The sequence below is a fragment of the Triturus cristatus genome, chromosome 2_2 (assembly GCF_964204655.1).
Source record: "Triturus cristatus chromosome 2_2, aTriCri1.1, whole genome shotgun sequence".
NCBI classification, from domain to species: Eukaryota; Metazoa; Chordata; class Amphibia; order Caudata; family Salamandridae; genus Triturus; species Triturus cristatus.
The window spans coordinates 846,869,777-846,894,090 of NC_140582.1; the positions used below are offsets into that span (position 1 = coordinate 846,869,777).

General features: G+C 46.7%; 1 protein-coding gene across 1 annotated transcript in view; it reads right to left on the reverse strand.

The window, feature by feature from the left end:
• Window positions 1-24,314, reverse strand: part of UCHL1 (ubiquitin C-terminal hydrolase L1) — a 504,068-nt gene that overhangs the window by 192,915 nt on the left and 286,839 nt on the right. Inside the window, exon 4 of the mRNA XM_085643316.1 lies at window positions 10,719-10,766. Coding sequence (XP_085499442.1) covers window positions 10,719-10,766 — 48 coding nt within the window. The remainder of the gene's footprint in view (window positions 1-10,718; window positions 10,767-24,314) is intronic.

The following is a 24,314-nucleotide window of genomic DNA, read 5'->3' on the forward strand; positions in this document are numbered from 1 at the left end:
TGGGGTCGTCTGCTTCGGAAATTATTTGCAGATCCTCGGAATCTTCTTCCGGGACATCTGGGCCTTCATCAAAGATGTGCTCTGGTTCCGGAGCTGGTCTCTGTGACATGATGTGGCATTGAGCCCTTGGATCCCGAATGGTCTTTTTGGATCGAAATGCTGTGCAGGCTGGACAGCTGGACTTGTCGTGTTCCGGTGATAGGCACAGGTTGCAGACTTTGTGGTGGTCACTGGGCGGAAATTTAGCTCCACACTGGAAGCTTTTTTTGAAGGGAGTCCTTTCAATGAGCCGTAGGCCTCACGGTGTGGGATACGCCCAGCGGGCCGCGTCGACGCCCGGAACGAGCCGATGTAATCGATGTCTATGGTGTTTCGATGGTTTGTTGTGAAGTTTCACTTGGAATTGATATTTCCAACCGGAGCTGAAAAGTTGCATCCAAACCCAATGGCGGGAAAAGACAATCCGTGGATGGATGCCCATACACTGTCGTCCAAGGGAGGAGTCACCTATCTCGTGACCAAAGACTTCTTCCGAAGACAACAACCTGCAAGCATCCGAGCCCAACACCAGATGGCGATCTACTATCCTAAGTGTGTGATCTGCAGCTCATATGCCTCGAACACATTTTCTTACTCCAGTATTGGAACTTTTATAGATTCACATGCTTGAATCAGAGTAGCTGGAAGTCGGTATCACATTTTTTCTTGCATCTCTCCAAGTGTGTGAAATCGGATTTGTCAATCTGTAGAGAAGCAGATTGAACTTAAACCATCCTTCTTAAAACTGAAAATTATTACATATGTAAACATTTGTATACTTTGAACATACTTTATCTGAATTAAACCTTAAGGGTACAAGGTAAGACCATGAAAAGACCAAAAAAAAAACCAAAAGAAAAGTTAAAATTTGTGCAGTCTTACAGCAAGAAATACTGAATTGCACACAAGATCCAATGAGCAATCCCTTTTGGATAGAGAATAGCCCTTCCTGGGGATACTGAAGGATACAAAAATCTGGGTTGATGTGCAAAAGGTCTTGGTTCTTTGTAGATAAAATTTCAGACAGTGCTAAGTATCTAGAGAATGAAGAGCTCTTTCCACAGCAGTTGGTGGTTATGGAAGGTTAAGGATAAGAGGCTCATTCAGATCAAAGTCTAATGGAACTTTGGGGCTGAACCAGGATTGGTATGAAGGACTACTCGGTCATTCCTAAACTGTACAAACTGTTCCTGTATGGTCAGAGCCTGAATTTCCCCAACATTCCTGGCAGATGTCAACACCAGAAGGACAACATTCCGTTATAGAAACTTAAGGTCCACCTAATGTAGAGTTTCAAAAGGATTTTAAAGTGGACAATACTAAATTAAGAAGCCAGAGAGGTGGAGGCTGGACGGGTAGAAAGGTGAGGAAAAGGACCGAGTGGTTTAATGATCCTTTCTGACAATGATGGTCCTGGAGATTCCCTCCTAAATCAGGATATAGCAGCTAGATGGACTTTAATTGAGGTGTGTGCTAATCCAGATTGTGCCAACAGCAGAATGTATGAAAGGGTCTCATAGGGGGAGGACCACAGAAGATGTGCATTTGAATCTGGACACCATATACAGAATCTTCTATATTTCATCTTGTACGTTCCATTAGTGCTTTGTGCCCTGGCATTGGAAAGAACGTCTATACTCAGATTGGATTTCTAGATGCTGAAATTAACGGTGTTCATGCCACTAATCAAAGCAATTTGGGATCTGGATGTAGCACTTGTCCCTGGGACATAGTCAAAAGAGATGGAATGGGATGCAGGAGAATAAGTGCTCTGAAAAGTTCTGCAAACCAATGCAGACGTGGCCACGATGGGGCTATTAGGATCCTGCAAGGCTCAGACTTGATCTTCAAGAGCAATCGTAGCAGGAGGGGAATCGGCAGAAAAGCAAAAGATGGACCATGCCATTAAAAAAAAAAAACATGGATCCTGGTTGGTGATGCCAACTTGCGAAGTACTAACAATGAGCTACAAGAGCGCTCCCACTCGAACTATGGGTTACATTTTCCCCTTATAGCCCTTCTTATACTAGTGAGGCAAGCATACCTCGTATAAGTCCCAGGAGTCTGAATAGCACATGCGTGTATATTTTATTTACCGACCCAAAGCAATGCGACTTTATTCACAATCACAGGATCTGATCGGATACGTGATTAAAGAGGCCCTTTCCAGCGGAAGCCGGTGTTTTAATCACCCCTTCAGTGGATGATTGTCACCATAGTGACAAATAAATAATGAAGCATATTTTGAGTTCGTCGCTCTTTACCAATTTTATAGGTTATTATTCCTTCTGTTATATGTCATGACCTGTTTGAATATATTGTGAGAATAGACAAAGCCCAATTGCAAATATAATTTAAAAGGCTTGAGGAATTATCTACATTAAGATTTGACGAGATTCACGATGTAGCTCAGTGCTCGCTAATTGGCGTTCCTGTGGTCAGTATCTTTGAAAAAATGAAAGCAAGATATAGATATAATATGCTAAACCAGTATGCATCTGTTCTTGGCATGTAGAGCTGCAGATCTACACACTTGTGCATAGATCGCCATCTGGTGTTAGGCCCCGATGTTTGCAGTTCTTTTTCCTCTTGGAAAGTCTTTGGAAGTCATAAGGTCGGTGACTCCACCTTTGGATCGTATTGCGCATGGGCGTCGGCTCCATCCTCAGATTGTTTGCCAGCAGGGAGATGGAGCGTAGTAAACAGTGAAGATGCCAATGTGTGTTGTATCTAAATAAGATACAACTGGAACAGATAAAGGTAGCTGGGTGGGCGTGTGTAGATCTGCAGCTCTACATGCCAAGAACAGATGCATACTGGTAAGTAGCATATTCCGTTCGAGGCATAGGAGCTGCAGATTACACACATGTGCATAGATTATATAGCAGTATCCACCCTTGGCGGCAACCACCCGTATCTGTTGCAGTGGATTAAATAATGTTTTGAGTTCAGCCTGGCCCACACTAGCTTGTTGCTTAGTTTCAACATCTAATCAATAGTGTTTAGTGAAAGTTTGCGGTGTTGACCATGTAGCTGCTCTGCAGATATCCAATGGGATGTTCCCTAAAAATGCGATTGAAGCCCCTATTTTGCGTGTAGAGTTGGCTTTAGGGGGAACGGAAAGTGTTTGTTTTGTGGTAGCAAATCTGAATGCATTTGACAATCCACCTACCTATTCCCGACTTGGAGATGGGGTTGACCTTGTGTGGTGGAGAGAAAGACAAACAGCTGTTTAATCATGCGGAAAAATTGTGTTCTCTGTATGTAGTAGAGTAAGGCTCTTTTGACATCTAGTGTGTGAAGAGCTCTTTCTGCAACGGTTTGTGGTTGCGAGAAGAAAACTGGTAGTTCTACCGCTTGGTTTATGTGAAAGGGAGACATGACTTTAGGGAGGAATTTTGGGTTGGTACGGACAACCACCTTGTTATCATGCATTTGCAGAAAAGGTTCTTGAATGGTAAGTGCTTGTATTTTACTGACCCTTCTGAGGGAAGGGATTGCTACAAGAAAAGTGCTTTTCCACGTTCGGAATTGGAGTTCACATTTGTGCAGAGGTTTGAAGGGAGGCCCCATTAGTCTGGTGAGAACGATGTTCAGGTTCCACACAGGTGAGGGTGGCAGTCTGGGTGGAATTATCATTTTAAGGCCTTCCATGAAGGCTTTAATGGCAGGTACTCTAAAAAGTAATAGATGTTGCCTGTTTTGCAGATAAGCTGCTATGGCTGGGAGGTGCAGTCTAATACACGTATAGGCTAGATTGCATCTTTGCAGGTGTAGTAAATAGCCTATGATGTGTTGAATGGACACATCTAGGGGATTGATGGTATTGTTGTGACAGTAGACAACAAAATGTTTCCACTTGGCGGCGTAGCACGCTCTAGTGGTGGGTCGCCTAGCTTCTTTGATGACGTTCATAGAGTCAGGGGAAAGATTGAGGTAACCGAATTCTAGGATTTCAGGAGCCAGATCGCTAGGTTGAGCTGAGCTGGGTCCGGGTGTCGGATCTCTCCATGGGTCTGGGTTAGGAGTGGAGAGAGGTGTAACTTTTGGTACTACAGATAATTCCAGCAGTGTGGTGTACCATGGTTGTCTGGCCCAAGTTGGAGCTACTAGTATGAGTGAGGGAGTGTTGTAGTTTGCGCACCACTAGTGGAGTGAGTGGGAGAGGTGGAAAAGCGTACGCAAATTTGCCTGACCAGTTCATCCATATCGCATTGCCTTTGGACAATGGGTGTGGATATCTGGCGGCGAAGCTTGGGCATTTGGTGTTTGTGGGTGGCGAAGAAGTCTATTTGTGGATGCCCCCACAGTTGAAAGTACGGGTGAAGAACTTGTGGATGTAGTTCCCACTCATGGCTCTGTTGTGTGTCTGCTGAGTAGTTCGGCCATAGTGTTTGACTCCTGGGACACGTTGGGCCAGGAGAAAGATTTTCTGGGGTATGGCCCATCTCCATATAATCTGCGCTAGCTGAGAGAGCTGTGGAGTGTGCCGCCTTGTTTTTGAATGTAGTACATGGCTGTCATGTTGTCTGTGCGGACTAGGACTTCCTTGCCTAAAATCTGTGTCTGGAAGGATTTCAGGGCTAAGAATATTGCTAGTAACTCCAGATGGTTGATGTGGAGTAAATGTTGAGGTGTCCATCTGCCCTGCATTGTGTGATGTAACAGGTGAGCTCCCCAGCCGGAGAGTGATGCGTCCGTTGTCAGTATTATCTAAGGAACCGGGTCCAGGAACGGTCGCCCTTTGGAAAGATTTTTGGTGGGCCACCACTGCAGAGAGCGATGGGTACGACTGTCTACCAACACCAGATCTGTTAATTGATCTTGGGCCTGGTTCCATTGGCGCGCTAAGCACTCTTGGAGAGGACGCATCTGGAGTCTTACGTGAGGTACTAATATACAAGAGGCAATCATCCCGATTAGTTGCATAAACACTCGAGCTGGAAAGGAGTTTTGTGCTATAAATTTTGCGCGTAGAGCCTGAATGCTTGTGATCCTGGCCGGACTGGGGTAGGCTAGCGCTTGCAAGGTGTCTATGATGGCACCAAGGTATTGTTTTATGTGGGACGGTTGCAGATGGGACTGTGGTTTACTGTGAAGCCCAGTTGGTGAAGTAGTTGGATAGCGGCATGCGTGTGTTGTACACACTGGTTGTATGAGCTGGCTTTTATTAGCCAGTCGTCTAGGTATGGGAAGACATGGATGTGTTGTCTCCTGAGGTGTGCTGCCACGACTGCTAGGCACTTGGTGAATACCAGTGGTGCTGTTGTGACTCCGAATGTGAGTACCTTGAATTGGTAGTGTCGGTTGTCCACCACGAATCTGAGGAACTTCATGTGAGCGTGGTGGACAGGAATGTGGAAGTAAGCGTCCTTTAGGTCTAAAGTGGCCAGGAAGTAGTTTTGGGAGAGCAGGGGAAGTACCTGCTATAGTGTTACCATGTGAAAATGGTGCGAGTGTATGTAGGAGTTTAGGGGCCGGAGGTCTAGGATGGGCCGTAGAGTCTCGTCCCTTTTTGGTCTAAGAGAATATAGGGAGTAAACACCCAGATTTCATTGGTTGGTAGGAACGTGTTCTATCGCCCCTTTTTGTAGGACAGAGATTACCTCCTACTTTAATAATGCTAGATGTTCCTGTGACGTTGTCTGGGTGGAATGTTTAAGGGGGGGGTAGACATTAGCTCTAGGCAGTAGCCTGAGCTAATTATTTGTCACCCATTTGTCTGAGGTGATGGTAGCCCAGACATGAAGGAAACTTTGGAGTCTGACCGGAGTGGGATGGACTGGGGAAGTGGAGGGAAGTCATTGGGCAGGTGTGGGGGGCAGAGCAGGCGGACTTTTTCGCCTCTGCCTTTATTATTGTTGCCCCTGTAGCCGCCTCTTGGGTAACCCCTTGTGATGGTGGATTGGGTAGGAGCTTTGTATGACGTGGAAGCAGTATCAGAGGAGTAGCCTCTGCATGTGCTCCGAAAGGAGGAACGGCGAAAGGAACGCCTGGGAGAGTGATTGTAAGGCTCCCATAGATTTCGCTGTGTCGGTGTCTTTTTCCATTTTTTCTGGGGCCTCATCCACTTTTGGGCCGAACAGATGTTCCTGGTCAAAGGGATGGTTCAGGATGGAAGCTTGCACTTCTGGTTTAAATCCTGAGCCCTGGAGGCGGTGTCTGCTGCATCTAGGGCACAATGGATGGAGGTATTCGTGATGATTTTACCCTCCTGAATTAACTAGTTTGCCCTGTTTTTGTATTTGTCAGGGAGGTGTTGCATTATGGCTTCTAACTCGTCATAATGGGCCCCGTCATATCTAGCCAGTAACTCTGGTGTATTGGCGATACGCCATATGTATGGCAGCTTTCGATGCAGTGCGCTCGCTGGATGCTTTCAAGAGTTTTGACTTTGTCCGGTGGTGCATTGCCTGATGTCTGGGAGTTGGCCCTCTTCCGTGCTGTGGATACTACCAGGGAATCAAGGGGTGCTGGCCCTCTGATGTAGGAGGGAGCTGTAGGGGCAGCTTTGTATTTTGTCAATGCGCGGGTTAATAACCCTGGCTCTGACTGGGACTTTAAAGACCTCTGGCGCATGTTTAACACCTCCTTTGAGCATGGGCAGTATGGAGGTGGCCCTATGCGTGGCGTCGAAAGTATAGAGGAGGAAATCCTCCTCCACAGGGTCGGTATGGAGATCTACCCAGTGATAGTGTGCCGCCCTCTGGAGTAAACGGTTGAACCCCAATGAGTCTTCTGGTGGGGATGGTCTAGAAGGATAGAGATCATCTTGTGGGACGTTAGAGATGTCGGGGTTGTTATAGGTGTCCCATGGGTCTGGGGAGGCTGTGGGAGTGGGGTCTCCTGTAGGCAAATCATGGGGCACATCCCGCATGTCATCATATGTATCGTCATGATGATCATCATCCGAGGGGGTGTTGGGGAATGAGGGGGTGGAGAAGGTGGAGGGGGTGAAGGTGGAAGAGGTGGGGAAGGCATTCTGAAAGGTGATGTAGAAGAGTCCTTCCTCTTTGGAGGTGGGATAGGTTTTTCCAGGTGTCTTTGATTCTGAGCATCAAATGTCCGGTTTTGGGATCCTTGGTCAATGTCTTTTGCAAGGGATCCGGTGTAAAGAGTTCTTCTGAAGGTGGTTTATCTGTCGGCGCCGAAGGCGTCGGGCCGTTGGTTTTCTGGCTTTAGTGTCCTGTTTGGAAGTATGCGGCTGGGGAAGGGCTTTTTGTTTGGTCGGTGGCAAGATGTGTTTTGGCTTCGAGATCTCGGTGCCGGTGGCCTTGTGTACTTTTGTCGGTTCCGAAGATTGAGTCGGTACCAAGGAGGTGGAACTGGGTTTCGGCACCGCGTGTTTCGGTATGGGGCTCGGTGCCGAAGAGGCCATTTTCTTTTTCGGTGTTGGTGGGGAGGAGTGTTTATCGGCACAGACAGTGGGCTGGCTCGATCGAGAGCCGCCGGAAGGCTTAATTGGCTTCTTCACCGGTCCCGAAGGTTCGGTGTGGGAAGCAGTGTCTTTGGTCTTACCTAGGCCCAGAGGCGAAGGCATGAAGAGATTACATACTCCGTGGAGATCTGGACCCACCGAGGGCACTTCTTGAAGGGAGTCCTTTCCATGAGCCAGGACCGGAGCTTGGGTAGGCCTGAAGGCCGGTGTCGACAACTGGAATCGAAGGTGTTGATCGATGAGAGCCACGTCAAGTGTGGAGATCGCGATCTAAACAATACCGCGAATTGGAGTGAGGATTGCGCGTCGATTGAACTGGAAACTTGTTTGGAACTGGAGCACGAAGATCACATCCGAGCCCGATAGCGGAAAAAAAAAAACAATCCGAGGATGGAGCCGAAGCCCATGCGCAATACGATCCAAAGGAGGAGTCACCGACCTCGTGACTTCCAAAGACTTCAAGAGGAAAAACAACTGCAAACATCTGGGCCCAACACCAGATGGCAATCTATGCACAAGTGTGTAATCTGCAGCTCATATGCCTCGAACATATATATATTTCCAACAAACTGCCCTCAGCATCGAGAGGTCACTCGGCAACACTCTGCCATCCGGCTTTGATATGCAGGCAGCCTTTCGCAAACTATCATCGTTTCCTTATTTTCACCAACGCATTTCAAGGCTGAAAGCCTCTCCTGGGCATGCATTGCAACACTTTCGAAGCTTGCATTTTTTCATTCACCGACTTCCCATGACAATGAGGTTTGTGAACGGCTGCCTGCATATCAAAGCCAGATGGCAGAGGGTTGCTGAGTGACCTCTGGATGCTGAGGGTAGTTTGTTGGAGATTATATATATTGTTGGAGTCACTATCCATCTCTATCAGAGAAGGACAAGTTACTTACCTGTAATCCTAGTTCTCTTCCAGGGGTATCCTTAAAGTCATAAGCACTGAATATTCCCACCCATGTGCGGGGACCTCAGAAATAATAAAAATTATATATGAAAAACACATATATACAGCTCTGTATATGTATAAACATATATTATTTTTTCCAAGCCAATGCAGCTCTCATAGTAGGCTAGACAATATAGATCTAAATATCCAAATAAACACCATAGGCATACATATGCACTTAAATCTCTTACTCCCTCTTCCTGGTCATCTGTAGTTCCTGGCTGTTGAGGAACAGATAGTGGTGATTTCTGGAGAGGTTCCAACTGTAAATCTTGAACCCTTTTAGGAGTAGGCGATATATAATCGTGGCAGAGGAGCAAATGTAGACAGTCCAGGAGGCACAGGTGTTGGCAGAAATCTTTCTATAGTCAGCCAACATGAATTGCAGGTCTGTTAGAAACAATGTCATGCACACTACCTCTTGATAGTCCCAATGGAATTCCTGCTGAGGAATATAGTATTTATGCTCTCCATATTCCTCCTCAATCATCCTCTTGGCACATAAGCAGTTGGGATGGGCTAATCACGTAACCAAATGGACCTTTATCCTCATCTTCCTCAGAATTCTGCTCTTCCAACAGATGAGATGGCAGAGTCATAACCTTACTGGGTGAGGTAACTTCTGCCTTGTTCTAGGTTTTTCTTGTGTTTATTCCCTAGTCGACAACAGTCACCTTACTGCCAACGACACCATCGGAGAAGTGGATATTGGTGGCAATTCAGAAACTATAATGGATGGTATCGCTCCCATAGAAGTCATTAGTGGTCGCAGTCATCGGCACAGTCTGCATAGCTGTCGTAAACCATGTAGTAGTAGTTACCCCCAGCATAGTCAACTGTTGACAGCTTAACAGACTGAAACCTTCAATGACGACAGCCATCAGCACTGGTGTCTCCTTCCGTTTAGAAGTCTAAGACTGGCAAACCTCTGTACTCACTGACTGAGTGCTTCGTCGACGGTGTGGACTATGGACTTTGGCAACTGGTTTTCTTCAGGAGGCACAGAGAAAGGCTTCTTGAGAGAGTGCCTACCTTGTTGGGGGATGTGGTAGAAGGCTCCGAACTAGCCTTTATTTTCTGTCACTCAAATGTCCCCCTTCTCTCCTTTTCAGGTTTATGAAGCGATTGAGAGACTGTCCATGAGAAGTCCGAGCGCTTTCTTTGGGCACTTGCCAGAAGAATGTGTGCAGTGATCTCCCCTCTTATGGAACCTTCTGGATGAAAAGGACTCCTGACTCGAGATCACTTCTTTTCTGGCTATGTTTTTGGAGCCATATAAGGCGCCCTGCACGTTCCCTCAAAGTTTAATTAGAAAAGATACAACATACCTTACACCCCTTTGTATTTATTGCCTGTATCCCAACCATAAAGCAGTCACTGAGGGTCTTCTGTATGAAGTCTTCGTCAAGGTGGCACAAGTTCTAAAAAGACTTTCCTTATCCGACATGGTTATGCCAGAATCCTGTAAATCGGTACTTAAGATGGCACTGCAGTAGAAAATGTTGAAGCAAAAAACTCAAAATTCACTGAAACGGAGCAGCCTTCAGAGAAGACTCCCTAGAACATGCAGTAGAATATCAGAGGGTCTAAGGAGTGTTGTAGAGAGTGAGGTCCCGATTGGTTCAGGATTGTATTGGTCTTTTCCTAAACAATGGAGATATGTTGCAAAATAAAAATGGGCCTAGGCCCAGTTTCTTCTTGGTTTTAGCTTTGCATGGCTATTTTGATGTACCAGGGACTCACCTCGACAACGGGGAATGTCACGCATGTGAATGAATCTATGCAAGTTTCAATACTGAATTAAACAGTTAGGAGTGGTCAGAAAACTGACAAAGTTGGGAATCTGAGCTTTAGAACTGCCTCAAAGGGCACAGAAAGGATCAATACTCATGCATAGGGGTAGCACTATTTCAGGCTCTGCTTGGTCACTTTAAGGGTGGTATGAAGTCACCAAGGAGCAATATGGAGCTACATTAGTACATGCAGAGTATTGCTGAGAAAATATACATATCCATTTTGTCTCCTGGGTATACTCTAAGTGAGGACACTGCTGTTGGAAATCAGAAATATAAAAAAGCACAGCAAGTTATTTTTCTTTCTAGAACCACCATGTATGCAATGCTGTTTACATGGAGTAGAAAGTGCACAAGCCTATAATTAAGTTTGGTTCACACTTCGAATATTGGCATTAGGGAAAGGGCAGGCATGTTAAAATACTTCATGTACCCCTAGATATAGGAAAGTAATGCACTACTGTCAGATTGGAAAGTTATATAGTCTTACCTGGCAGACACCCTCTTCAGCAATTCCGTCATGAGCAGCTTGAATAGCCTAGAAGTAAATATACATTAGTGCCTGCATTGTATCATTCAAATGAAGCATTCAAAATTTCTACTCCCAGCAACTGACATACAAAGCATACAGCTACACAAAGTACCCTTTCCACAAGAGAAGTACTCCTATATCACTTCCTACGTAGCAATCCCCTCACCCCAGACTCATGCAATTCAAATATATAAATTGGCTCTACTATACCCCAGATAGTCTAGAAGATGGGCTGAGCCCAAAACCCACAATACCAACAAAGTTATCACAAGGGTACTTAACTTCATATGATCTGAGAATGTTTGGAGATATCCCAGTACTCGCAAGAAACAAAAGAATGAACTTGCCTGTAACTGTAGTTCTCCAGTAGTGGCATTTAACAGATTCACATGCTTGAATCATTACCCGCCAAAGGGAACTCCTGCAGTACCATAGAAAGCAATAGTGAAGAAACCTACAGAGGTTGATGTTAAAGACATTCACTATTCACTTATTCAACAAAAAACTGTCTAGCCAATCAGGCTTTAGAACCCTCACCAGAGGCTCCAGTCTCAGATAAGGAGAGCCTCTGTGGGGAGGAAAGGGAGTCACATGTGAAGCTATGAAAGCAGCCAATACTGGAGAACTACAGTTACAGGTAAGTACCTTATTTCCTCCTCCAGTATGAGCTTTCATGAATTCACATGCTTGAATCAGAATAGTTAGCATTTGTAAATATAAACATTAGCGTTAAAGCAGATGGTGGGAAAGAATTAATTGGAATTGGTTCACCCTACTGAAATAGATGGCATAATACTGCTTGTCCCAGGTATGCATCACTAAGACACTAACCCAGAATTACTGCCTGGATGTTGCTGCCAGGCATATCTGCTGAATCAACACCAGGAAACAGCAGTGGTTGCAGAAACGGCTCAGGTAGAATGAGTCTTAACTTTGTGTGAAGTGTTTTCCTGCTTTTCCATGGCAGAATTGAACGGTGGTTGCAATCCACCCTGCTAGTTTGTTTTGACATTGGCCATACTTTCCTTACATTTCTGTAGGCCACAAATAACTGATCCGCTATCTGAAAGTGTTATCTGCCCATTGACATTCATGTATAAAATTCTATTTACACCGATCAGTATTTGAGGACTGGGAAAAATATCTAATATGGGCTCATTAAGGTAGCATTCCAAAGTGATCTGTGTTATGAACTTGGGTTTGGATCTCAAGATGGCACTGTCAGTGTGACCTGAATGAACGGTCACTTTATGGTAAATGCTTGAATGTCACCAAGCATTCTAGCAGATGTTGTGTCAGAAGTATTAGTCTTCCATGCAAAATGTTTTAAGCAGGGTTTGTTGATTGGTTCAAAAGGATCTCATTGACTTAATACTATATTGAGATGCTAGGTCGGGGAGGTAGAACTCTAAAAAGTCCCTTGAGGAATTGTTAAAGGATTCTTGCAGACCAAAGAGAAGGTAATTTACCTGATCTTCGAAAGCAGGATCACTGCTATATGCACCTTAATGGGCGAGTTTACAAGACCAAATTTTGCCAGATGTTGAAGATACAGTAGGATCTGTTCTGGGTCAAGGAAATCAGATGCAGACCCCTTTCCTGGCACCAGATAATTAGTTTCCATTTAAGCTTCTATGTTTTATTGGTGGAGTCTGCTCTAGCCTTCACCAGAAACTCCCTGCAGCCTGTGGGGATATTCATATTCTCAAATTCATGGAGCTCAGGAGCCAGGCTGACAAATGTAGAGAAATTGGAATGTGTACCTGGCTGTTCATGAGCAGAGCTGGAATGGGCACCTGTTGCGAAAGGAGCTCTGCGAGCCAGAACTGTCTGGCCTCTTGGAGCAATAAGGATAATCCAGTTTGGTTCTCATTTCCTGAGAATTACCTGGATTCATGGAAAGTATGCAAAGATTTGGCCAACTCATCAAAAACTCATTCCCCACGACCCCTCCTGGTGATTGCAGCTTGCATATTACTGGCATTTTCTGTCAGTCGTAAACAGGCCCTGATTTGGCTTGCCTCAGAGTTTGTAGAAACGATGGTCTAGTTCCCACTCGTTACAACTGGTAGTCAACCTGCTTAATGTGTCTAATCCATTGGTTGCTCCAGGCATATGTGTGCTGTGATTTGGTTCTGGAGGGCCAAGTAATACTGCATGTTGCGAAAGGGCTGATCTAGTTCCTCCCAGTTTATCAATCAAGTGCATGCTGGTGGCATTTGTGCAGATCAATGTGCAAGAGCCTGCAACTCTAGGTAGGAATGAGAGCAAATGCTACAGCCTTGAGCTCCAGTAAATTTACATGCATCCTCTTTTCATAGATGTCCATTTTCTATTGAATGATCCTAGAGAGGAACACCCAATCCTCTAGGAATGCATAGTTATGATAGTCTGCCACCTGGGAGAGGACTGTTAGTCCCTTTACAACGTTCCCACTCTGAATCCACAAGTGCATTGATGCCATCATGGTTGGAGTGATTCAAATGATGCAGTTGAATGACCCTTGAACTTGTACCCACGGTTTGTCCAGCTATTCTTGAAATGGGCACATGTGCAGACTGCAGTTCAGGATCAGCATAATGCAAGAGGATAGCATTCAGCCAGCCTCTTCAGGGTTCTGCCACTCCAGCTATTTGCCGGAACCCGGTTAAGGATTGGCACAAGCAATACTCTGCAAAGGCTCACTCTCCCTCTTGGAGAATCTTCTTTGCGCCCACCTTAGCCTCTTCTGGCAGGTCTACTTTTAAGCCATATCAGAATAGGCTGCTTTAACCATGATTGCTGCCATACTAGAGAAGTGTTACCCAATGTTGCCTAGACAGCGTTTATCCCAGTCTGGTGGAGCTAGGACAGGGATCGAAGGGTTCTTTGAATGCCACAGGCTGCTTGAGAGGACTAAATCTGGCTTGGCCCACTGGACATGCCGGAGAATCATCTGGTACCTTGTATTTTTCATCTGGTCTAGGCATTACTCCCAACATGGATTTTTCATTGTTCTGATTCCTTCCTGTCAAATGAAGTACACAATAGAATAGCCCTTATGGATCTCTCGATGGGCTCTTTAAAATCTTACAGAAAGCACTCCATCTGCTTGGTGGGCAGAGGAAGCAGAAACCTTTGCTGCCTTCTCCATGTGAAAAACAGATGTCATCTGCGGTGTAACAAGAGGAAGTGGTGTTGGTATTTATCAATCCACTCCTTAGGAGTTGAAACAGGGTCTCTTATTTCGCCCTCCTCTTGTTACTCATCCAGGGCAGCTGGATCATCTGCTGGAGGGTACACAAATGTGCCAGGGACGGTAAGTAGTGTATGTAGCGGAGGAATCTGTGGTTGTATTTGTGGGGAAAGCTTAGGAGTCTATTAGAGGCGTGGGATTAGATGCTGCCGGTTCTAGGAACCTTTTATAGTGATTTGGGAGCACTGGAGGTTGACTACCAACTCCAGTGGTATCTGCACTGACTGCCTATATCCAACATGGCCACCAAGAGCAAAGTACTGCTCCTGAAGATGTAGCTGTATGCCCTCAAAAAGAAAAAATCAATACTGTTAATCATCCTCTGGGTACTTTACGTGCAACTCAGAGGGGCTATGAGCCACCATAAAGGGGCAATCGTCTGATTCTTCCTAAAGTAGATGAATGTGAGACTGGTGAAACTTTACATGGTGATGTGTTTGCAGGGAGAATCAAGTCCTTGGGTGACATCCAAGTGACATTACTAAACTAGGCATCGTGTTAATGGTGCCCTTTGCTGGTGGCAACACAGCCATTAATGCAGAGGTCTCCATATTCTGATTCGGTCAAGGAGTTATTCTTTGACGTTACCGCAGTCATTAATTTTTAGGGTTGATGTAGACTGCTCTCGGCAATGGTGTACAAGTCAACAGGACTGCTATGTTTGACAATAGTGTCAGGTGGGCATTTTGATAACAGTTTCGGAGTCAGGGTTGAAGATGAAGGAACCTTCTCATGCCACTATTTTGTGGCATCAACAGCTTACAAGAATTAAGGATCATAGACTCCAATGGAGACTAGGAAATCATTGGCAAAGGTAGTGGTAAATGCAAATGTAATGTCGAAGTCAATCAAAGTCAGTAATAGTTGACAATGTTCAAGTCTATGAATAATGGGATTTTTGCCTCAGAATTGTGGTTGATTGAAGAGATGGAGGATCTTTATATTAGGAAATGTATAGCTGGAGTTATGGTTTCAGAAGGAAACTTTGTTGAAGTTAGTTTTTAATTTGATGGTAAATGCTCCACATAATTATTTTGATGTCTTATGATTTTTTGAGCGCTTTTTTGGGTGGTTCTGAAAACTCCTTAAAGGGTCTCTTTTGCAGATTTGTCAGTGGTACAGCAGTCACTCCGAGAATAGTTTAGTTGGATTTTAGCTTGTGTAACCACAACAGCAATAATCCCCCTGTTATGAGTTTTCTGGGGGAAAGTGACATTTTGCAGTCCTTTACTGTATGCTCAGGGTGCAGCCAATAAACGCACTCTTTATGGTGATCTTCAGAGTGTAGCCTTTATACCACCGGTGTCACATGGCCTGAATCGTTTTGGGATGTTCCGACAGTCCAGTGATTTGGCGAGAATATATATATATGTATATCCTACCAGAAGAGAATCTTCTTGAATGTAGCTGTATTGAAGGAAAAACAGAGCTCAGACTCAAATCACACGACGTGCAGAAGAAAATCTGAGACTAGAGCTTCTGTGGTGAGTGTTTCAAAGGGTGCCATTGAATGATTGGTCAACATTGGTTCTTTTTTTTAAAAAGTGAATAAGCTAATGGAGTGAAGGTCTAGAACATTAACCTCTATGCAGGTTCCTCCACTATTGGCTTTAATGGTACTGTGGGACTCCCATTTAGACGGCAGGGAATGATTCAAGCATGTGAACCCATGAAAGCAGCAATACTGAAAAAATACTTATCCTAGGGGGGGCAGGGAAGTCGTAGGACAGGAAGTTGCAGCAAACCTAAAGATGTTTCTGGGTGTTATGGACGAATGGGGAGGTCCACAATGAATTACCTTTTGGTAAAATAGGCTACTGATGAACAAGAGGGATAGCACCAGGCACTGTAACACTGCTAGGGCTTCCTTTGTACAAGAATGACTTAGAGGCATGAATTATTGCCAAACGAAATGGAGTACAATGCTGACAAAGGAAGCTCACCAAGATGAAGTAAATGGCTAGAACACAACTAATCTGATGCAAAGAAAGCATACTCTAAAGAGGTGTGACAATGATAATTTACCAACCCCACCTACCTTTTATAACAAAAAGGGGACCACGGACATAAGACATTTTTGGGGCAATGGGATGGAATGATACATCTATGAATATTAGAAGTTCTAAAAGAATTAAGTTTTTAAAAAACAAATCTGGCTTTGATTTCAAGAGTAGGCAACTGGAATCAAACACCTGAGGTGTTTCACATTACAGAAAAAACACTTGTTGCTGTGCCAGATAGTAAGAATGTCTGGCAAGGTTGCATTTTTGCAAATACAGCCTTTTAATGTAGCTGGGGCTTTGGGGGAAAGGGGGGGCACGTATAAGAGTAGTTAGTCTGCCTCCTTAGTGTGAGGTACATTAGGTATGCTCTGGACTGCAGAGTTGGAGGGCCTTCATTTTGATAGTAGAGGAATGCGAGAAGGCAAACTCTTAAGGTACTGATATGCAAGTTATTTCATAGATCAAAATAGTTTTTGCATGGGAAGATCTGTTTAAGTTCAGTGACAAGTGCTGCCATTTGATCTGAAAAGGGCTATGCCAGCATGGAAGGAACAGTCTAATCAAAGGAAGGGGGTGGTCTAGATTAACTGTCATACAAGCCTGGAACCCACGTTAGAGGCAAGCAGTCAGTATCGGGGAGGGCATGCTGGCAGGAGTCAAAACTGGGGTCCTGCAGGAAATTTGCCCTCTGCAGGGTCAATGGACTTCACTTTTAGCTGGACCATCTATTTTTGCTAGCTATAGATTTAAGTGCAATTTACTCATTCCAAAGAGTAATAAAAGTGCCTGGGTTCTTCCTTTCAAAATTGGCATATTGGTGAAAATTGGCAATTCAACTTCTATAAGAGTCCCTTGTATGATAGCAAGTGTACCCAGGGGCCTGCAAGTTAAGTGTTACTAGTAGACTGCTTCTTGAGATTGGGCACATGTTGAATGGCTGCCTCCTTAGCTGACAAAGTCAGCAGCAGAAGACACTGCCTTGTGCCTGGAGATTCAACGGAGACTCTAAGTGGGCTGTGTCCCACTCCTCCCCACCAGTCTGAACATGATGCTTGGAAATAGTCACCTGCAGGGGGCTGGAGAAGCTCTGTAGAATTGGACAGATGCACAATTAAAACACACAACTTTACGCCCATTGTTGATACTGGGCCCACTTACTGGCTAATAGGACATAACACATTGCATGCAGGGATCCTACTCTTCTGCCTCCCCCGTGCAACCCACCTGCTTTGCCTACGGACACTGGTTGGTGCTTGTGGATGGTCCTGCTCCCGTAGAGGGACAATGGACCATGAATCCCATAGGATACAGTTAGCCTTATGGGAAAGAGTAAAAACAGCCAGAGGCACATGATCAACCACTATACGACAGCCGGGGTGAGCCCTCCCAGACGTGGGGGCCTATGCCTTGACCCCAGCCATGAGGCAGAGATGGGGGAGCCCTCTAGTGCAGTTTATGGTGGCCATATAAGGTTCATGGGCAGCACTGGAGTGTAAAATTGAAACTGCAAATCTGTCCATAGGAGGTTGACCTCTAGGGATAAAAGTCTCCGGAAACAAATTTGGGGGTGTAGGGAGGTGTCACAAATGCCCTTGTCCCGATAAGTCAGGCAGAAGAGGTACACTCCCGGCACAATATCAGGTTGGAGTAGTTTCTTACCTGTAACTCCAGTTCTGTAGTAGGGGTATCTCTGTTATAGTCCTAATCTATGAATAGAATAGTCCCGCCCATGTGCGGGGACCCCGGAGCAATCAAAATATCTCTTAAGCTGTCCTGCATTTGCAAACCTGCAAAGACCCTTAAGAGACAGACAAAATACAGCCTAACAATATGGCTGCACTGGCCAGCACTTCATCTGAAGTGAACACAAAATCCAAAATAAAGTTTAAATGTAATTTTTATTCACATCTGACATGTTCCTTTATTGTATCACACTCCCTTCACCAAAATCCCTTTAAACAATAGAGAGGAGGGGGTGGACAGACATTATGTGTCTGCTAAAAGGATACCGTGCCTTTAAGGAACTCTTCAGAGACCCCCGGTATCCCAGGATGCACAGCCAAAGCAAGTTACTTTCAGTTCTTTTTGAAGGTGTATAACAGGCCTGATACTGTCAGTTTACTCCGAGGAGGGAGGGTCGCTTATGACTATAACCGATACCCCTACTACAGAACTGGAGTTACAGGTAAGAAACTACTCCTTCTGTAGTAGGGGATCTCTGTGTATAATCAATCTATGAATAGAATGGCAAGCCCATCCCAACCAACAAACAGCGGTGGAGTAAAAACCAAACCAACAAATCACTGTGCAAACAAATTCCTCAGCTAAGCCTGTCCAACCTGCGCATCTGCCCTAGCATCAGAGTCCAGGCAGTAATGCTTAGTAAACGTTTGGACCGACTTCCAGGTGGCAGCCTTACAAATGTCAGCTATTGGAACTTTCCTAAGCAAAGCTGTAGTCGCTGCTTTGTCCCTAGTCGAATGCGCTGTAGGCTTACCCCCTAACGTCTTATTAGCTTTCTGATAACAGAGCCGAATACAGGACACAATCCATCTGGAGATGGACTGTTTTGAGGTAGCTAGACCAGTTCTTACCGAACCATAATTTACAAACAGTTGATCCGACCTGCGGATGTCTTTTGTCTTATCTAGATAGAATTTCAACACTACGCACATCTAGTGAATGCAGAGACCTCTCCGCCGGAGAGGAGGGATGCTGAAAAAATGTAGGCAAAGTTATCTTTTGATTTACATGGAAATCAGATATCACTTTAGGTAAAAACTTAGGATGAGTACGCATTACCACTTTAGAAGCATGGAACACAGTATACGGCTCTTGACAACACAGAGCCTGAATCTCACTTACTCTCCTGGCCGATGTAATGGCCACAAGGAAGGCAGCCTTCCAGGACAAATGCTGCAAAGAAGCCTTATGAATAGGCTCAAAAGGCTCCCTCATTAATCTGGACTACACCACGTTCAATTCCCATGGTGGAGAAGGTCGTCTAACAGGGGGAAACACCTTACGCAAACCTTCCAAAAAAATTTTAATCACAGGGATTTGAAAAAATGAGGTTTGGGAAGGGCCCTTTCTATACGCAGTCAAAGCTGCGAGATGAACTTTAATAGACTGAAAATTAAGCCCAGATTGAGCTAACTGCAGCAGATAAGGCAAAATAACATCTTCCTTACAGGATGTAGGGTCAATGTCCTTTGCCGTGCACCATAAGCAGAATCTCTTCCACTTATAGGCGTAAGAAGTCCTTGTAGACGGTCTCTTCGCCTCTTTCAAGATCTCCATACAGTCCTGAGGTAGGGTCAAGTGTCCATACTGTACTAGCTCAGGAGCCATGCCGCCAAACTCAAGGACAAGAGATTGGGGTGAACCATCTGTCCTCCGAACTTCGTGAGAAGGTCTGGCCGACACGGCAGGCGCCGGTGTGGTAGAACAGACCGGCGAAGAAGGTCGGTGAACCACCATTGCCGCGGCCACTCCGGAGCAATCAGGATCATCCTGGCTCTGGATTGCGACAGCTTGATCAGCACCGCCGGAATCAGGGGAATGGGTGGAAAGGCGTAGAGAAAGCTGTTCGACCAGCTGATCCATAGTGCATTCCCCAGCGTCCCTGGTTGGTAGTACCTGGACGCGAAGTCGCGGCATTTGCTGTTTTCTGCCGTAGCGAACAGATGGATATCGGGAGTGCCCCACTCTGCGAAGACGTCTTAGCACGTCGTCGTTTAGCACCCACTCGTGATTTTCTTGAACGAGCCTGCTGAGCGCATCGGCTTGGGCATTCTGCACTCCCGGCAGATGGGTTGCCGTGATCGTTAGGTTCCTGGCCACCAGCCAATTCCAGATAGTCTGTGCCTCCCGAGACAGCGTGCGTGAACGGGAGCCCCCCTGCTTGAGGTAATACATGGTAGTAGTATTGTCCGTCTGAACTAGCAGGGAGTTCGACTTGAAGGAGGGATGGAACGCCTTCAGGGCCAAGTGTACTGCTCTGAGTTCCAAAAAGTTGATGTGGTAAGTCATCTCCGTCTGTGACCATATCCCCTGAATCTGAAGAGGGCCCGAATGCGCTCCCCAGCCCTGGAGAGACGCATCGGTCACTATGGTCTGGACCGGAATATCCTTGTGAAAAGGAGTCCCCTTGCAGACATTCTCTGAGGAGCACCACCATTTCAGAGACTGTAGAGCGTGTTGGGACAGATGAATCTTGTCCTCCCAACGCCCCCGCCTCTGGTCCCATTGATTCTCCAGACATTCCTGCAGAGGCCTCATATGCAGACTTGCATTGGGGGTGAGAAAGATGCATGAAGCCATCGACCCCAGTAAAGAGGCCACCGTCCTCACTGCAGGAGAGTGGGCTGAGAGGAGGTGCAGGGCCTTCCAACGGATAGATAAGCGTCTCTCCTCCGAAGGACACACGCTTGCGTTCAAAGTATTGACTGAGGCCCCCAAGTACTGGAGACACTGCACAGGGATCGGCACAGACTTCAACATGTTGATGTGCTGCCCCAGGCGATGAAGCAAGGCAGCTGTCCTGTTGCAATGACACAGGGCTTCCTGGTACGTGGAAGCTTTTGTAGGAGAGTAGGGTCTGCTTTCTATGTTCACCCCCACTTTTTGCTTTTGCTTTACTGGTTTGACTTAGATGTGGCTGTGGGCCTGCTAATCAGACCCACAGCCCTGCTGTTGTCTCTCTAAATTGATACTATGTACTTTAGGTGCACAACCCATTTGGATAGGGTCACCTTATTGGCCCCTGTACAGTGTACCTTAGGTACCCAGGGCATAGGTGTACCCTAGGCCTACCAGGGGCTGCAGCATGTATTATGCCACCCCTGGCCTGGCCTGGCCTTCCATTATGACACAACTGGCTGATCACTCAGCTGGGGCAAGGTCGTGTAATCACCCCTTGCTTAGGTGTAGTATTCCTATACCTAACTTACATATAGACACATGTGTACCTATCAGTCACTCCTATGGCAGGCCTTAACAATCCTGGAGGCAGAGTGCTTGGTAACATGTGAGATGGTGCTCTAGCATGAGCTGAGCCTGTCTGCAGCTTTCGGAACCATGTCCTTATAGCTGTTCTATGATATAGCCTACCATATACTCTTAAAGTGCCTTATAATCTTAAACGGTTATGGTAACTATGGTTTGGCTTTATCAAAACATGTTGTGTAAGGTGTCTAACACTTTGGAATAATACCCCCATCCCATTTCTGGGGATGAGGATATTATCCCTCCCTTCTAGAGGGAGAAGACATGTTGTAACCTACTTACCCGGTTAAAGTTAACCAGAGCCCCAGCATCACAAAATGGATGCTGCTGCCACAGACACGAGTCTGACCTCCTGCTGCTGGGAGTGATCCCGGCAAGGGAGGCTTGGACAATCGGTTTCCTGCCTTGGGAGGTGAGAGCACCACCCCAGACAGGCCTTAGTGTATTGGGGCAGGGAGGGATGAAAAGAATGAGACATGCCTGGGGCACACAAGGTGTCCCGTGCATAGTCCAGTTCAAACCTGTGCTGGGGCTCTCCAGCCCCAGTGCTGGCGCGAAACTGGACAAAGGGAAGGGGGTGTAACCACCCCCCCTCCCAGGTCCCACCCATAAGGCGTGACCTAGCAGGTAACCCAGCCCCCCAGATTTGGATAAGAGTGGTAACTGGGCCCCAGGAGATTAGATTATCCTGAACCCGCAGCTTGAACAGAAACTCTGGACCTTCGACGAAAGAAGAAGACTGAAGAATCTCCCTTGTGGCCAAGGAGTGACTACCCTGTGCAAACAGGCACCATCAAGAGACTACCCTTTGCTTTGCTGAAGTTCTACGAGGGACCGACCGCAGAGCCCGACCAGAGCCTTGACTTCCAGACTTCTCCGACCCTGATCCACATCCACAGCCGAGCTGAGATCCGTGGAGGCGACAAGAGACGTGGGACCGGCTACCTGGGAAAAGTGGAGTGTACCTTCCAGCGCAGCTTCTGACGTACCCTCGAAGTTGTGCACCGGGGATTGAGAAGCCCCAACCCCAAGCACCATCTGCAGCGAAGATCAGCCTCCCACACTCCACGAGTCCTGCGTGGGGCCCTTCTGCATTTTCCTGCTTGCCGCGCCTGTCCGGTTGCTTGCCCGTTGGCTAGTGGCCTTTGTGACGACGCATCCAGAAATCTTCACTGCTGGTTTGGCTCCTCCAGACTGGCTCCCGCTTCCTTGCAAAAGAGAAGCACCCCAGACCTTCCTGGTCTGCACCAGAAGCAAGTCCTCCGTTCTTCGTGGGTTCCGCTTGCCAAGGCTTGGTGAGTCCTAGTCCAACTTCGACGCCGCAGACAGCAAGAGCCTTCGTGGGACAGCTCGCCTTCTAGTCCTGGTCGTCCGACGTTCCCTGGTCCTCGTGGCTGCAGCGACAAGCTTCACCTTCAATCTTCACGACATCGCCTGGTTCCTTCCTGGTTCCACGTGGTCACTGGCTAGTGACCTTGACTCGGTCCCTTCTGCTTGCAGGTCTCCTCTCTTCTTGATCCCAGCCTTGGGATCCACCGGACACTCTTCACTGACTGCCTGTCAGCAACTTTCCTTCAGGCATCCATAGAAGTCCACGACGAAACCCGACGCAAGTTCACACCTATGCACCCGCAGCCCGTGGGCTAGGTAACTTGGGTACTTCGGTGCTCACAAGGGTAGTGACTATCCTAGGGTCTAGTTTCCGAGTCTCGACTCTAGCTGCTTCAGAAGTGTCCTTAAACTGTTAATTGCTAACTACTATTTCTATCGACTTTTACGCATTACGCGTGAGTGTTTCCACTCTGCACCTGAATCCCGTGGGCCTCCCACTTCCTAACTGTTGCTAGTGCAGTGTAGCCCCAGCGATTCCCTAGGCCTATCCTGTGTTCGTGACAGTGGTCCTTATACCACTTTAGTATATGGTTTGCGTGGCCCCTAGGGCCCAACTGTATTTCTTACCTGTGTGACTTAATGTATGCTTTAATAAGACTGTGTTGTACTTACCTCTAATCTCAAAGAGTGCTGAGGGTTTGACTAGAATAAATGCACTTTAATATATATATATATATATATATATCATTGAACAAAATGCCCAAGCATATAGGAGCGCACTCCCAGCAAACCGCACCAGCTGGTTCCTCCCACCACAGGTATCGCCATCGGCATAATTGAATGGACAGGACCACGCAAAACTGCTCTTTCAAATTTCTTTTACTGAAGACCTGACGCATTTCAAAGCCTTTGCTTCTTCCTCAGAGGTTTAGTAGGACGCGCTCAGTGCGCGCTTTGGACGTAACATGACTGCGAAAATTGCTCTGAGGCCCACTGAGGGTGAGAGAAATAAGTTGTATATTAAAGCAGATGCACAGGACCTACTAAAGGTTGATAATTGCTCCGTGATGACCTACATGTTCCATAATGCAAAGCGCGCACTGAGCGCGTCCTACTAAAGGCGGAGTTTGCCACGGAGACTCCTGTGACTGCTTACACTGCTGTGACCTCTGAGGAAGAAGATCCCCTAGACGGCGACCTTCTCTTTGCCGACGGCGAATAGCGACCTAGACGGCGAGTGCCTACGCCGGGACTGGTCGACGCTGATGACTCGGAGAAGTTGATGGCGTCGACGTAGATGTCAACGGCGGACTGCTCAGCTCCCTCGACGGCAAGCGTAGACGCCGTTTCTCCCCCAGAGCCCTGAGGAGACTGAACAGACCGCAGCCATCCCCCTCAACGCCGTAGTCGACGCCGAAGGAGAATGGGGACATTTGCTGGGCTTCCTGCCCCTGGGGAGCCCCCCAGGGGCCTCAGCATGGGCAGAACCAGCCCGTCCTGACCCACCTTGTTGCCTCAGCCTTCTGTCCTCCAGGCCCTGGAGCCTGATCTTAATCCTGTCTCAGGGTCCTGGCTGAGAAAGATTGGCAAATGTCACACTCCTCTGGAACATGGGACTGGGGAAGGCAGACGATGCACACCCTGTGTAGGTCCGACTTGGCCTTCTTTCTCTCGCACTCTGGGCACTTGTCAAACAAGGCAGGCATGCTGACAACACAGAGCACACACAAGGAGGAAGGCAACAAGGTACTTAATAAACACTTGAAAAGTGAACAAATCCAAATAAACCCTTGAAAAGGGAGAGCTCAATGCTCCAGGGGCCTGCTAGCAGGAGACGGAAAAAAGAACTGAAAGAGGGACCTGCTGTGCATTCTGGGGTACTGGAAATGTTCTGGAAAGTTTTCTTAAAGGCACAGTATCCTATTCTGAGCCACATAATGGCAGCCTATGGGGCTTGTCTGTCCATTCCTCCCTCTC